The sequence below is a fragment of the Hemiscyllium ocellatum genome, chromosome 29 (assembly GCF_020745735.1).
Source record: "Hemiscyllium ocellatum isolate sHemOce1 chromosome 29, sHemOce1.pat.X.cur, whole genome shotgun sequence".
Classification (NCBI taxonomy): Eukaryota; Metazoa; Chordata; class Chondrichthyes; order Orectolobiformes; family Hemiscylliidae; genus Hemiscyllium; species Hemiscyllium ocellatum.
In genome coordinates, this window is record NC_083429.1 from 14412109 (window position 1) to 14428813 (window position 16705).

At 41.3% G+C, this 16705-nt stretch overlaps 1 protein-coding gene across 2 annotated transcripts in view; it reads right to left on the bottom strand.

Moving 5' to 3' along the window:
• Nucleotides 1-16705, bottom strand: part of tespa1 (thymocyte expressed, positive selection associated 1) — a 118671-nt gene that overhangs the window by 58997 nt on the left and 42969 nt on the right. For both annotated transcript variants that reach the window (XM_060846996.1, XM_060846995.1), the window contains exons 4-5: nucleotides 3564-3613; nucleotides 546-596 (exon numbers count right to left, since the gene is read on the bottom strand). In XM_060846996.1, the coding sequence (XP_060702979.1) occupies nucleotides 546-596; nucleotides 3564-3613 (101 nt within the window). The remainder of the gene's footprint in view (nucleotides 1-545; nucleotides 597-3563; nucleotides 3614-16705) is intronic.

Here is a 16705-nt window from a genome sequence, read left to right on the forward strand (position 1 = left end):
GCATTCCTTCAAAACATTAAGAATTGTTGATTTGAGTTCAACCCATTATTATGAAAAGCAGGATCGTCCCAATTGAAACATCTTTATATTAATAGAACATTCATTAACCCCATATATGAAATTGTTACAATGTGTAAAAAGGCACAGATGTAGGATAATAAGTAATTGCCACAGGTATGATATTTGGCAATTTTGAGAAATGTTTATTGGGCACTTGTAATAGCAGTCATAGAAACAATCTGAAGCTGCAAAACAAATAAATTTAAGAAGGTGATTTAAGATAGGAAAAAGGGTGAAGTAAGATAGGAAAATTCAGGTAATGGAACAGAAATGACAAAGCAACAACTTTTCAGAAAGAGCAAATTTTCAGTGTTTTTAAAGAATGATGGAGCTTAGAAGTATAGTGTTTGTGAGTATGGAATTGATTTAACTTAAAATCAAAAAGATGCTGAGGTTAATAAGTTTACCACTAAACAACGAAAAGGGTTGGAAGCCCTTATCATTTGATACAGCAATATCTTCAGGACAAAGAAAATACCACTCACCCTCGGCTCCCAGACTCAAATCATCCTCAAAACTGTTCTTAGCATTCAGCCCTGTAGGCAAACCAGAGACAGACTTTCAACAAAGTCAGTGACAGCCCTCAAAAGCACAATAGCAACTTTCAAAACTGAAAACATAAATTACTGGAAAACTCAGCTGGTCTGAAACATCTGTGGAAAAAAAGCACAATTAACATTATGGGTCCAGTGACCCTTCTTCAGAACATTCTGATCCTTTTATCAGAAACATTAATTCAGACCCAAACATTAATTCAGCTTTCTCTCCACAGATGCTCCAGACCTGCTGAGCTTTTCAAGCAATTTCAAGCAACTTCTATTTTTATTTCTGATTTCCAGCAACCGCGGGTTTTGTTTAGGCAGTAACTGTTTTCTTTTACAAAACACATTTCATGTGGTAATAATTTGTGAGTGCTTTCCGAGAGTTCATCCAGAGTCAAACGTGGAATTCAGCCAAGTTTTACACAAGCAATAGAAAGGAGATATTAGGACAGACAACCAAACATTCAGGCATCATTAGGGAGGGAAGAGCGATTGAGAAGTGGAGAGTTGGAGAAAATATTGCAGTTGGACAGCACATTGATGAGATCACTATCTAATCTATTGGAATACTGCATGCAATTCTGGTCTCCCTGCTATAGGAAGAATGTTGTGAAACTTAAAAGGATGCAGGAAAGATTTACAAAGATATTGCTAGGAGGGTTTGAGCTATAGGGAGAAGCTGAATACACTGGGGCTATTCTCCCTGTAGTGTCGGAGGCTGAGGGGTGACTTTATAGGAGCATGAATAAGGCAAATAGACAAGGTCTTTTCCTTCAGGTGGAGGAGTCCAAAACATTTAAGGTGAGCGGAAAAAGATTCAAAAGGGACCTAAGTGGCATCTTTTTCATGCAGAGGGTGGTGTGTGAGCTGCCAGAGGAAGTGGTGGAGACTGGTAAATTACAACATTTAAAAAGGCATCTAGATGGATATATCAATAGAAAGGGTTGAGAGGGATTTGGGCCAAATGCTGGGAAATGTGACTAGAATTATTTAGTATATCTGGTCGGCATGGATGAGCTAGATTGTGAAGGCACTGTTTTCATGCTGTATATCACTTTAAATAGATAAGGTTAAGAGATAGGAAGGTGGTGAGATAGAAAGTTGGAGAGACAGAAAGTTAGAATGTTTGGGAAGGCAATTCCAGAGCAAAGAATCTGTGCATCTGAAGGTAAAAACACTACAGGAGTCCAAAACTGGAGGGAATCAGCTTAAATTGAGAGGGTGAAGACATGAGAGGCAACATTTTCACACGGAGGGTGATGCATGCAGAGAATGAGGTGCCAGAGGAAGAGGTAGAGATGGATACAGTTGCAGGTACTCCCCACTATCCAAAAGTAGATTGTTCCCAGGAAACCTTTCGTAACCTGAAAATAGCATAAAGCGAAGATGCATGATTTATATGGGAAAGGTTTCACCATTTTTCATGAAAGTGAAAACCCTTCCTGGATTTGCAAGAACTTGTATTAATGTAGGTCTTTCATAAAAACAAAGTGGCGTAAAGTGAATATTCGAAAAGTGGGGGATACCTGTACAACATTTAAAAGACTTTTGGACAATTACATGAATTGGAAAGGTTTAGAGGGATATGGGCCAAATGCAGGCAACTGGGACTAGTTCAGCTTAGGATAACTGGTTGGCATGGACAAGTTCGACTGTAATGCCTGTTTCCATGATGTATGTCTCTATGACTCTATACGTCACATGTTAGAGTTAGAGAAGCACAGTGTTTTTGAAGGGTTGTAAGGATGATTGAGATTTTAGAGGCAGAAACAGATAAGTTATTTGAAGGATTAGAAAACTAATATAAGAGTTTTAGAATTTAGCGGTTTCCAGAAAGGGAACCAATGTCCATTATTGAGCAGAATGCTGCTCTGTGAACTAGCTTTGGTGAGAGCTACACCATGGACAGCAGTATTTTAATTAACTTGCATTTGGAATTGAAGTCATGTTTTGAGATAATAAAGATAAAATCTGATTGAAGATTTGTAGCTCGGGTATCCGTTGTTGTGGTTCTGCTCGCCGAGCTGGAAGTTTTTGCTGCAAACGTTTCGTTCCCTGGCTAGGGAACATCATCAGTGCTGTTGGAGCGGTATAAATACCGGAAGAAACATCAAAGCAGCGCTTCACACGAGGCTCCAACAGCACTGATGATGTTCCCTAGCCAGGGAACGAAACGTTTGCAGCTAAAACTTCCAGCTCGGCGAGCAGAACCACAATAATAAAGATATTCTACAGGTGACAATCGGATGCAGGCACAAAATGAGATAATGTTATGGAGATAGATACATGCAGTTTAGGAGGTGGAACAGGTTGTGGTCGGAAATCCATCTCTGATAAATATCTACCACCATTTAGTGGTAGTGGCAATCTTTGATTTGAACAAGAAGCATATTACCAAAATCACAAATGTTGCCGAGAAAGAAAGAGGGACTTCTAAAGAAAGATTACTGGATCCAAATGTTTACACTGCTTCCTCTCCACAGATGCTGCCAGACCTGCTGAGTTTCTCCAGCAATTTCTACTTTCCTTCAGATCTCCAGCATACACAATTCTTTGTTTTTAAAAAGAGGGAATCAGTATCTGTGAGTTTATACTATATATGACCCTCTTATGACTCCCAGCATGTAAGAATGAAAATGAAAAGGCTGACCTTCTTGCCATTTGATCCCTTGAAGAGCAGGAATGGACAAAGAATCCTTAGGCCACAGAATCTCAAAACTCATTAACTGGCCAGCAGTTTCTGGTTAGACAAGACACCATTGACAAGCTCCATGATTTGCCAAGAAGCGCATTAAAGCTTACCAGTCAAGTCTTAACCAAGTGATTGGTGTACAATATGTTGAGTTTCCCCAACAATGGGACCAGCAATTTAGTTGACTGCTGACATACCTGTACCTATAGTTACCCTCCAAAAAGGAAAATTTCAGCCATATGGATTATCCCACATGTGATAAATTGTACCTTTTAGTCCATGGGGGTTGCTCTCCTCCTGGAGGCTTCCTTGACGGGATCTGTTAAAAAAAGTGATGCAAGTCACATTTGATCTTGGATAAAATGAATTGCTGTTTAGTAAAATATGCTTAATAAATCAAAAGCAGCACAGATTGCCAAAAGCAAAGAAGTCATTCGAGTTATTATGTAACGCGGAAGCCATTCAACCAATGCGGATCAGGATTTTGATTAACTTAACCTCATTTTTAATGAAGAAGTGGAGAGCGTGATTGAGAATATTTAATTAAGTTAATAAACTTTCAAAAGGAGTTGACCTTGAGATGTAGATGTAATTAGATGTAAGGGATATAACCTCTGTTAGCAAAATACAAAATTACATAATATAAAATTAGCAATGGAACACAAAGTGGAAATTTGAAATGAATCCAAAATCAAAACATTGCAATTGCTGAAAATTTAAAAGAAAGACAGAAATGCAGAAAATACTTTGCAGGGCAATCAGCAACTATGGCTAATAAAACAAGATTAATGGTTCAGAATGTTCAGAATAGGGATATAACACAGGGCAAGAGTTATTGCTGGGGGAAAGGCAATTATGATGCGATTAGGCAAGATTTAGGATGCATGGGATGGGAAAGGAAACTGCAGAATGTGGCCGCAATTGAAATGTGGAGCTTATTCAAGGAACAGCCACTGTGTGTCCTTAATAAGTATGAACCTGTCAGACTGGGAGGAAGTGGTTGAGCAAGGGAGCCATGATTTACTAAAGAAGTTGAATCTCTTGTCAAGAGGAAGAACAAGGCTGATGTTAGGATGAGACGTGAAGACTCAGTTAGGGTGCTTGAGCGTTTCAAGTTAGCCAGGAAAGACCTAAAGAGAGAGCCAGTAGGGGACATGAGAAGTTGTTCACAAATAGGATCATGGAAAACACTAAGACTTTCCATAGATATATCATGATTTGGAGATGCTGGTGTTGGACTAGGGTGTACAAAGTTAAAAATCACACAATAACCTGGCGTTGTGTGATTTTTAACATAGATATATCAGGAATAAAAGAATGATGAGAGAAAAATTAGGGCCAATCAAGGATAGTAGTGGGAAGTTGTGCATAGAGTCCAAGGAGATAGGGGAGGTGCTAATGGAATATTTTTCATCAGTATTCACACTGGAAAAAAACAATGTTGTTGAGGAGAATATAAGGATATAACCGACTAGACTAGGTGGGATTGAGGTTCACAAGGAGGAAGTGTTAGCAATTCTGGATAGTGTGAACATAGATAAGTCCCCTGGGCCGGATGGGATTTATCCTAAAATTCTCTGGGAACCAGGGAGGAGATTGCAGAGCCTTTGGCTTTGATCTTTATGTCATTGTTATCTACAAGAATAGTGCCAGAAGCCTGGAGGATATCAAATGTTCAAGAAGGGGAGTAGAGACAATCCTGGTAATTATAGACCAGTGAGCCTTACTTCAGTTGTGGGTCAACTGTTGGAAAAAGGAATAATTTTGAGAGAGGAATAGGGATTAGGGATAGTCAACATGGTTTTGTGAAGGGTATATCATGCTTCACAAACTTACTTGAGATGGTGACCAAACAGGTGAATGAGGGTAAAGCAGTTAATGTGGTGTATATGGATTTCAGTAATGCGTTTGATAAGGTTCCCCACAGTACAAAATACAGAAGCATGGGATTGAGGGTGATTTAGCAGTTTGGATCAGAAATTGACTAGCTGAAAGAAGACAGAGGGTGGTGGTTGATAGGAAATGTCCATCATGGAGTTCAGTTACTAGTGGTGTACTGCAAGGATACATTTTGGGACCAGTGCTGTTTGTCATTTTTTATAAATGACCTCGATGAAAGCATAGAAGGATGGGTTAGTAATGTTGCGGATGACATTAAGTAGGTGGAGTTGTGGATAATGCTGAAGGATGTTATAGGTTACAGAGGGACATAGACAAACTGCAAAGCTGGGCTGAGAGGTGGCAAATGGAGTTTAATGCAGAAAAGTGTGAGGTGATGTACTGGGCTAGTGATACTCATGTATCTTGGCCAATGTTGTCTATCTTATATGCTGCAGGTAAGGATATCCTGAGGCCTGGTACATTGGTGAGATTGAGCAGAGGCTACGGCAACAGATGAATAGACACCACACAACAAGTCTCGGGTGACTGTCTGTGTGGAGTTTGAACATTCTCCCCATGTCTGCGTAGGTTTCCTCACATTACTCCAGTTTCCTCCCACAGTCCAAAGATATGTAGGCCAGGTGAATTGGCCATGCTAAATTGCCCATAATGTTAGATGCATTAGTTAGAGGGAAATGGGTCTGGGTGGCTTACTTTTTGGAGGGTTGGTGTGGACTGGTTGGGCCAAAAGGCCTGCTTCCACATTGTAAGGAATCTATTCTAATAACAAACGGCAGTGGGCTCAGCACCGACTCCTGAGGCATAGCACTAGTCACAGGCCTTCAGTCTGACAAGCATCCTTCCACCCTTACCATCAAGCCAATTGTGTATCCAATTTGCCAGCTCTCCATGCATTCCATGTGATCTGACCTTGCAGAGCAGCCTACCATGTGGAACATTATCAAAGGCCTTACTGAAATCCATATCGACTACGTCTACCACATGCCTCATCAACCTTCCAGGCACAAAGCCATGCTGACTACTCCTATTCAAACTTATTTTTCCACGTTAAATACAGAGGAGAAATATTCATTGAGGACCTCACCCATCACTTGTGGGTGTCCCTTTGTGGATGTTGGTTAGCTCAGTTGGCTGGACAGCTGGTTTGTGATGCAGAGGACTTCCAACAGCAGGGATAAACTCCCACATTAGCTGAAGTTACCATGAAGGACTCTCCTTCTCAAGCTCTCACTATTCTATCCCTGTCCTGGAATGCAGATGGGACATTATTCTTTGTCTATCCTCATGCCGTAAAAAAAAAGTTCTGGTTGATATTTCATACAGCAGAGGGTGACCGAGAGGAAATGGCATCACTTTAGCGTCAAATTAGAATCTGAAAGCAGTCACCTGCACTGAAAAGTGGATCATCATTGCTTAAAATTTAAATTCTTCCAAATTTCATGTTTTGTGAAAACTTTTAATTGTCCCATGCACACCACATTAATACACTCCAGGAAAAGCATTTCACTAACTGTGAATTTTCACTCCAGTCTGAAAAACATCTGTTAACCATTACTCTCTCTTGCCTATCACTCAATCAATTTTGTAGACATGTTGCTAAGTCCCTTTTATAGCATAGCCTGTGGCTCACCTATTGTGTGGCACTATATCACCTTCTGGAAAATCTTAAATGCTCCATCAACAGGATTGGACCTCTCTCTTACCTCTTCAAAAAACTCCATCAAGTTAGTTAGATTTCTACTTTGGAAATTTGTGCTGAATCTTCCTAATCAATTTGACTACAAATTCTGTAACAAAATTATATTTCTGATCTTTCTTGAACAAGGGCATAAGATTTGCATTTCATAGGTTTTCTGGGAAATCCTCCAAGTCCAGGGAAGATTTGAAGATTATGGCCACTGTTCTGACAGGAAGACAGATTGCCAAGTCAAATCAATCTCCTTATTTCTGGAGTCACAACACAGTAAAATTGAAACTCTCAATGACCGTCAAAGTTGACCCCAATGGCTTCTAATGAGACATTTTGAATAACCAATACCAGACACCAAGGTTATAACTTAAGAAAAGAATTAACAAGTTTATTAATAGTACAGTAGCATTAGCAGGGCAAACTTAAGCAAAAACGTAATCTACTTAACATTGGAATGTAGGAATTAGGGGCAGGAGTAGGAAATTCAGCCCTTCAACCGCACTGCACCATTCTTATCTTGGCCTCAACACCATTTTCCTGCTTGAACCCCAATGCCTGTATACCACTTTACATCAGAAGCATGTCTGTTTCTTTTCTGAATCTGTTTATTAATTCTGTCTCCACTACACTGTGGGGCAGTAAATTCCACAGATTCACAATCCTCTGAGAGGACTAATTTTGTGACATCTCAGAAAGTGGAGTCGCAGGTAGATAGGATAATGAAGAAGGTGTTTGGTATGCTTTCTTTTATTGGTCCAAGTATTGAGTACAGGAGTTGGGAGGCCATGTTGCGGCTGCACAAGACTTTGGAATATTGCGTGCAATTCTCGTCTCCTTCCTATCGGAAAGATGTTGTATCAGATTCTTTTATTGTTTAGTTTAGTTTCCCTAGAGTGTGGAAGCAGGCCCTTCGGCCCAACCAGTCCACACCGACCCTCCGAAGAGCAACCCACCCAGACCCATTTCCCTCTGACTAATGCCCCAGCACTATGGACAATTTAACATGGCCAATTTACCTGACCTGCACATCTTTGGGCTGTGGGAGGAAACCAGAGCACCTGGAGGAAACCCACGAGATAGTGGGAGAATGTGCAAACTCCACACAGACAGTCTCCTGATGCTGGAATCGAATCTGAGACCCTGGCGCTGTGAGGCAGCAGGGCTAACCACTGAGGCACCGTGCTGCCCCACTAGGTTGTGAAACTTGGAAGTGTTCAGAGAAGATTTACAAGGATGTTGCCAGAGTTGGAGGATTTGAGCTCCAGGGAGAGGCTGAACAGGCTGGGGTTGTTTTCTCTGGAGCATCGGAGGCTGAGGGGTGACCTTATAGAGCTTTACAAAATTATGAGGGGCATGGATTAGGTAAATAGACAAAGTCCAGAACTAGAGAGCATAGGTTTAGGGTGAGAGGGGAAAGATATAAAAGAGACCTAAGGGCACCCTTTTCACGCCGAGGGTGGTACATGAATGGAATGAGTTGCCAGAGGAAGTGGCGGAGGCTGGTACAATGGAACATTTAAGAGGCATTTGGATGGGTTTATGAATAGGAAGGATTTGGAGGGATATGGGCTGGGCGCTGGCAGGTGGGACTAGATTAGGTTGGGACATCTGGTCGGCATGGATGGGTTGGACTGAAGGGTCTGTTTCCATGCTGTACATCTCAATGATTCTATGACTCGATATCATGACCTCTTGTTCAAGACTGTCCCACAAGGGAGAACATGTGTCGAATGTCCAACTATCAATCCCCTTTAGTGCTTTCCATACTTCAAACAGATTCCCCCCTCATCATCTGGAGTCCAGTGAGTACAAGACCAAACTATTCAACTGCTCCTTGTACAACAGGCCTTTCATCTCTGCAATCAACCTGGTAAACTTCTCCTGAACAGCATCCAGAGCCATCGCATCTTTCCTCAAGTAAAGAGACTAAAACCGAACACCAACACTTTATGTCATTGTAACAGCACTTCTTTATTTTTATAATCCATTCTTTTGCAATAAACCCCAGAATTCCATTTGCCTTTCTTATTATATACTATTCAAACTTTGGGAGAAGATTTGTAGCTCGGGTGCTTGTTGTTGTGGTTCTGTTCGCCGAGCTAGGAATTTGTGTTGCAGACGTTTCGTCCCCTGTCGAGGTGACATCCTCAGTGCTTGGGAGCCTCCTGTGAAGCGCTTCTGTGATGTTTCCTCTAGAAACTTGTCATCTGAGTGTGTGGCTACTCAGGATAGCTGGTCGTGTTTTGTGGCTAGTTGATGTCGTGGCTAGTTGGTGTGTACACGACCAGCTATCCTTAGTAGCCACGCACTCAGATGAAAAGCAACATGAGTTCGACTGGGACAACACTACTATTATAGGACAAGCCAAACAAAGAACAGCCAGGGAATTCCTAGAGACATGACACTCATCCACAGATTCAATCAATAAGCACATCGACCTGGACCCAATATACTGGCCACTGCAGCGGACAGCTGGAACTGACAACTGGAAGCAGCAGATACAAATCACTATAAATGCCAGAGGAAACATCACAGAAGTGCTTCACAGGAGGCTCCCAAGCACTGAGGATGAAACGTCTGCAACACTATTATATACTGTACCAACATAACCATATCCTGTGAATCATGCACAAAGACATCCAGATCCCTCTGATGCACTTTTAATCTGATTCCCATTTAAATAATTATTTGCCCTTTTTTTTGGCCAAAATGGACACTTATCCATATTAAACTCTATCTACCAGATTCAGGTCCATTCTCTGTAGCTATCAATCTGTAAACTCTGTAAATCTGTAATCTGCTCATCATAGCCTGTGTTCCCACCTATTTTATTATCATCCATGTATTTGGCTATGTTATGCTCTGACCCTGCTTACAGGGTCAGATTCTAAATAGTTCCGTTCTGAAATGGAGTGCTGTGGCACCTCATTGTTCACAGTTCACTATCTAGAGAAGGATCCATTATCCCAACTATCTGCTTTCTCTCAGTCAGCCAATCCCCTATCCAATTCAATACTCTACACTCAACCCAAAGGATCTAACCTTCTGCATTAGTCTTTTTATGGAACCTTGTCAAATGCATCTTGCAAATCGAGGTATACCACATCCATTGAATCCCCACTATCCACCTTGCTGGTTATGTCTTCAAAGAATTCCAGCAAGTTTGTCAAATTCAACTTTCCCTTCATGAAATCATACTGAAACTGGTAAACTAAGCTTTTACTGCAGTTGACTGCAGCAACTTCTCCATTATTGAGGTTTCCCATTTTCTGCTTATACCCTTTTTTCGAATAAGGGTGTCACATTAGCATATTTCCAACCTTTCCAGAATCCAGAGTGTTTTGGAATGTCACAACTAATGCATCCACTATCTCTGCTGCTACTTCCTTTAATACCCTACTATGCAGACCATCATGCCCTGGAGACGAACCTGCCTTTAATTCCATCAGTTAATATATTCTCCCATGTTATAGTGATTTCACCAAGTTCCATTCTGGTAACAGCAGTTTTTGGGAAGAAATTATTCTCTTCCACCATGAAAACAGAGGCTAAGTACTGGATTAGACCCAGTGCCATTTCTGAGTTTCCCATTATTACTTTGCCATTTTTGTCCTCTGAAGGACCAACATTTACTTTCACTATTCTCTTCATTTTTATACACTTCTCAGTTTTTTTTGTGTCAGTGCTTATGATTCTACTAGAGAAAAGAAATTAAAGCCAATCTTCTTTGATTCTAGCCCCCACTGACACAATGACAGATCGACAAACAAATGCAAATTGTGAAAAAGAAACAGTAAATTAGATGTAACTGGCCAGGTTACTTAAGCAAACTGCATTATTCATAACATCATAGATACATAGGATTATATTTTTCTTGGTTTTTAAAGAAACCAGTGTATGCAAATAACATCCACTAGCCTCCAAGGAATATTCGCTGAATACTTATAACTAAGATTCTATTCTCCAAACTTTCAATGAGAGAATAAGCAGAGAGCAATTACACTTCTTTCTTGCAGCAACAATCCTTCTGACTTAAACGCAGTTCAAAATCAAGTCAATCTTTGTTAGTCTGGCTGTCTCCCCTTTCGGCCCCAATTAACATTCAACATTTGCTATCTGTTGAGCATAATGAATCTGCAGAACTCAAATGTCTAGAGCATTTTTTGAAGAAGAATCAACCTGCAATTAAATTAAACTCATAAGAAAATCTCAGTCTGCTTGTTCACTTTACTTAAACAAGCTCACAGTCCAAAGATCACTTTCAGCTCTCAGCTCACAGCTCACAGCTCTCAGCTCTCAGCTCTCAGCTCTCAGCTCACAGCTCACAGCTCTCAGTTCACAGCTCTCAGCTCACAGCTCTCAGCTCTCAGCTCACAGCTCTCAGCTCACAGCTCTCAGCTCTCAGCTCACAGCTCACAGCTCTCAGCTCACAGCTCTCAGCTCACAGGTCTCAGCTCTCAGCTCACAGCTCACAGCTCTCATCTCACAGCTCTCAGTTCACAGCTCACAGCTCACAGCTCTCAGCTCACAGCTCTCAGTTCACAGCTCTCAGCTCACAACTCTCAGCTCTCAGCTCACAGCTCTCAGCTCACAGCTCTCAGTTCACAGCTCACAGCTCACAGCTCACAGCTCACAGTTCACAGCTCTCAGCTCTCAGCTCTCCGCTCTCAGTTCACAGCTCTCAGCTCACAGCTCTCAGCTCACAGCTCTCAGCTCTCAGCTCACAGTTCTCAGCTCTCAGCTCACAGCTCACAGCTCACAGCTCTCAGCTCACAGCTCTCAGCTCACAGCTTCACATTACAATAAAGACAAAAAGTAAAACAAAAATAAGCGTCTAACCATGCCTTCTCCCTCTAATGAATGAAATGCCACTTTAAAAATCCATTTCCTGGCAAGGTTAACCTCACTAAACTGATAAACAGCACTCTAAACTCATAGCAATTCATTGTTTCTTGCATCAGATTCTACATCACTATTCAACTTCTTTGGCGAATTTGATGGGCAGATGGTCAAAAATTGTTGGTGATACTTGATAAGCTGCATGACCTTGAATGAGTCCTGTACTCGTTCCTTTATGGGCTGAAGATGGCTGCTGCAGCTTGTTGTTCTTCAGCTGTGTTTTCTGTACTAGACAGAAGTTTTGTCTTCTGTCACAGTTGTCTGTGCCTTGCTGTTTGTTACACTGTTAAGTGAGAGAGTTTTGTTCCAAGTCATTGGATTTCACCTCAGACCAGGATCGCAAATGGTGCCAGGAACAAACTAAGCTTCTCGACCAGCATCGATCGAAGAGTCCCTGATAGGCAGAAGGATGTGAGGCTTATTGTTTTGTTTTCCTTCCTTGTTCATCTATTATTACCATTCAATAAATGTTCCTTCTTTTTCTCATCTTTTATTGTTACTCAATGAATGTTCATATTTAAGTATATTGCTGTTGTTGATCCTTCTCTTAACTACATTTAACCAAATTGTCACAATCGATAGTCACAAGTGAGGTGCCGGAAGACTGGAGGTTGGCAAACATGGTGCCACTGTTTAAGAAAGGCAGTAAAGACAAGCCAGGGAACTATAGACCGGTGAGCCTGACCTCAGTGGTGGGCATGTTGTTGGAGGGAATCCTGAGGGACAGGATGTACATGTATTTGGAAAGGCAAGGACTGATTAGGGATAGTGAATATGGCTTTGTGCATGGGAAATCATGTCTCGCAAACTTGATTGAGTTTTTTGATGAAGTAACAAAGACAATTGATGAGGGCAAAGCAGTAGATCTACATGTACTTCAGTAAGGCGTTCGACAAGGTTCCCCACGGACACAGATTAGAAATTTTAGATCTCATGGAATACAGGGAGAACTCGCCATTTGGATACAGAACTGGCTCAAACTGGCAGAGGGTGGTGGTGGAGGGTTGTTTTTTAGACTGGAGGCCTGTGACCAGTAGAGTGCCACAAGGATCGGTGCTGGGTCTTCTACTTTCTGTCATTTACATAAATGATTTGGATGCGAGCATAAGACGTACAGTTAGTAAGTTTGCAGATGACACCAAAATTGGAGGTGTAGTGGATAGCAAAGAGGGTTACCTCAGATTACAACAGGAACTGGATCAGATGGGCCAATTGGCTGAGAAGTGGCAGATCGAGTTTAATTCAGATAAATTTAATGTGCTGCATTTTGGGAAAGCAAATCTTAGCAGGACTTATACACTTAATGTAAAGGTCCGAGGGAGTGTTGCTGAACAAAGAGACCTTGGAGTGCAGGTTCATAGCTCCTTGAAAGTGGAGTCGGAGGTAGATAGGATAGTGAAGAAGGTGTTTGTTAGGCTTTCCTTTATTGGTCAGAGTATTGAGTACAGGAGTTGGGAGGTCATGTTGCAGCTGTACAGGACATTGGTTTAGGCCACTGCTGGAATATTGCATGCAATTCTGGTCTCCTTCCTATAGGAAAGATGTTGTGAACCTGAAAGGATTCAGAAAAGATTTACAAGGATGTTGCCAGGGTTGGAGATTTTGAGCTATAAGGAGAGGCTGAACAGGCTGGGGCTGTTTTCCCTGGAGCATCGCAGGCTGAGGGGTGACCTTATAGAGATTTAAAACATTATGAGGGACATGGATAGGATAAATAGACAAAGTCTTTTCCCTGGGGTCGGGGAGTCCAGAACTAGAGGGCATAGGTTTAGGGTGAGAGGGAAAAGTTATACAAGAGAGCTAAGGGGCAACTTTTTCACACAGAGGGTGGTATGTATATGGAATGAGCTGCCAGAGGATGTGGTGGAGGCTGGTACAACTGCAACATTTAAGAGGCATTTGGATAGGTATATGATAGGAAAGGTTTGGAGGGATATGGACTGGGTGCTGGCAGGTGGGACTAGATTGGATTGGGATATCTGGTTGGCATGGAAAGGATGGACCGAAGGGTCTATTTCCATGCTGTACATCTCTATGACTCTATGACTCTAAATCTGAAAGGAACCACTTGGATTCATTTTGTGATCCAAGTCATTTTTGGTGATGAGAATAGAATTCAGGAAAATCTATAAAATAGGGGAAAAGCAATCTGACGTCCTCGAAACCTTCCATATTCCAGGGCTCGAGGTTCAGGTCTGCAGCTGAATGTTTTGATGATTTGGACCCCCAAAAGGATGGGGGATGGTTATTATTAGAAAAAGGATAAACTACTAAAAAATCCAGAGGCCAGATTTCTGCGCCATGCAAGCGCACTGAACCTTAAAGTGTTAACACTTTGTGGTGTGGTTTGAATGCACGTTTGTTTATTAGTTGCTAAATGCCATCTTGCAAGATTTGCGTGTTTCTGTCTCTGGAGCTCAAGACCTGGGGATGCTTTGAAGTTAGCTTGCATCTTGGAAATATATAGTGATTTTAAGTGTTTATGTGTTTGTATCAGCCTGGGCCACTGGAGCTGGGAAAAGCAGAGCAGTTCAAGCAGCATTAGAGGTGCAGGGGAGTCAACTTTTGACCCTTTGTCTGCAGTCCTTACTACATTCATATGTCAGTGTTGTACATGTATGGTTGTAGTGTTCTTTTAAGAAACAATCAGTGGTTGAGTAATACAAAAATCTGCAAAATGTTGATTCAAAAATTTGGGTTGTAAAGCTTGGTAAAAATTACAGTTTTGAATTGGCTCCATGGTGTATTTGGACTTCGGTAAATTTAATTCCAGAAATTATCATGCTTGGAATTTCATTTTCTATCCAGAATAAATTTGAAACATTATTTTAAAATGAATCAATCTTTCATTCTGGATGATAAGATTGACTCGTTATTCATATCCAAGTGAAAGGAACATTGGAATGTTGAAAATGCAACTCTCTCGGCGAGGAGTTTAGGAAACACAAAAGGGGTAGGCTTTTCCTCCTTTCAAGGTGGAGAAGAGACAGATGATGTAATTACATGCAGGAGTTAATGCCCAACTCCCCTTTTTATTCTGAATCTGTACTATTAACCTGATATGGTATAAATTAACCTGGTGTGATATGGTTGACGTGGAATGGATGGAGATTTTTGTTTAGAAATTGGAGACACTGAGGGCTGAACGTGTTTGTGGACATTCAATGTCACAACACGGTGATGGATGAGGCACCTCAACCCATCAAGCCATTCATCAATAATGCATTTCAGTGTTGGGGAAGTACTGTGAGAATATTAATCGTAGTGAGTGCCAGGCATCTCAAAACTACTGAGCCTGGGTACACTTAAGCACATTATGACACAAATTATAGTGAGACTCACATGTTGTGGTATTCCAAAACATTTAAATGAAATAGTTACCTGAAAATTTAATGGAATTCTGAGAGACCATGAAGTGTATGCACACAGTCTCAGTGGTTTCAATGTATACAAAAATGGTTAGTGATTTTAAGCGACTGAACAGAATATTGAATTTACATTGACATACATCAAATATCTAGAATGAGTCAGCAAGTAACTCCAAAAAAAGGGTCATCTTAGAGAAAGAACAAACAAAGTAAGTATGTTGTGTCTAAATCAAACAGAAATGCTTGACTTCTGTTTTGAAATGTCATAAAATTATGTATCATGGGCTACAGATCTCTGGAATTAGATACGGTGGTAATAGTTAAGTTGCAAGCTGGATGAGATGAAGTAATTAAGGGTGGACATTGGTGGCAGAAGACAAAAAAAATTAGAATAATGGGTTGAAATGGCAATTTAGGTTAAAATTCACTTTAGTGAAAAGGAAGTTTAGATGGGAACACCAAACTGATAGCTTTCTCTTGGTGATTTTTATGAGCACAGTGTTCAGTGGTTAGTACTGCTACCTCACAGCACCAGGGACTCAGGTTTGATTCCAGCACCTGGCGAATGTCTGCTTAAAGTTTACACATTCTTCTGTCTGTGAGGGTTTCTTCCGGGTGGTCTGGTTTCCTCCCACAGTCCAAAGCTGTGTAGGTTATGTGACTTGCCCATGGCATTCAGAGATGTGTAGGTTAGGCGCATTAGTCAGGGATAAATATAGGATTGGGGGAAGGCGCTGGGTGGGTTACTCTTCGGAGGACCGGTGTGGATTTAGAGTTGTTGAGAAGTACAATACGGAAATGGATCCTTTGGTCCAACATGTCCGTGCTAACCCAATATCCTAACCTAATCATTTATATTTGGTAGCACTTGGCCCATATCCCTCTAAACCCTACCTATTAATATACCCATCCAGATGCCTCTTAAATGCTGCAGTTGTACCAGACTCCATCACTTCCTTTGGCAGCTCATTCCATACACGTACTATACTCTGGGTGAAAATGTTGCCCCTTCTGTCCCTTTTATATCTTTCTCCTTTGACCCTAAACCTATGCCCTCTAGTTTTGGACTCCCCTCCCCCAGGGAAAAGACTTTGTCTATTTATCCTATCCATACCCCTCATGATTTTATAAACGTCTATAAGGTCACCTCTCAGCCTCCAGGGAAAACAGTTCCAGCCTATTCAGCCTCTCCCCATTGCTCAACCCTCCACCCTGGCAACATCCTTGTAAGTTTTTTCTAAACCCCTTCAAGTTTTGCAACATCCTTCTGATAGAATTGCACGCAATATTCCACTATTTCCATTTATCTAAATTAAACTCCATCTCCCACTCTCAGCCTCTTGTCAACCTGATCTGTTGCTGGGCCGAAGGACCTATTTCACACTGTAGGGATTCTATGATGCCATGTAGAGACTCCATGATTCTACATAGGGATTTTATGGTTCTATGAAGACTGAATTGGTGATCAAAGCTCGTGGAGAAATGAATCAAACCTCAAAAATCATTTGGTAAGATCAAGTGGTCTTGGGATACGAATGCATGTGAGCAAAAG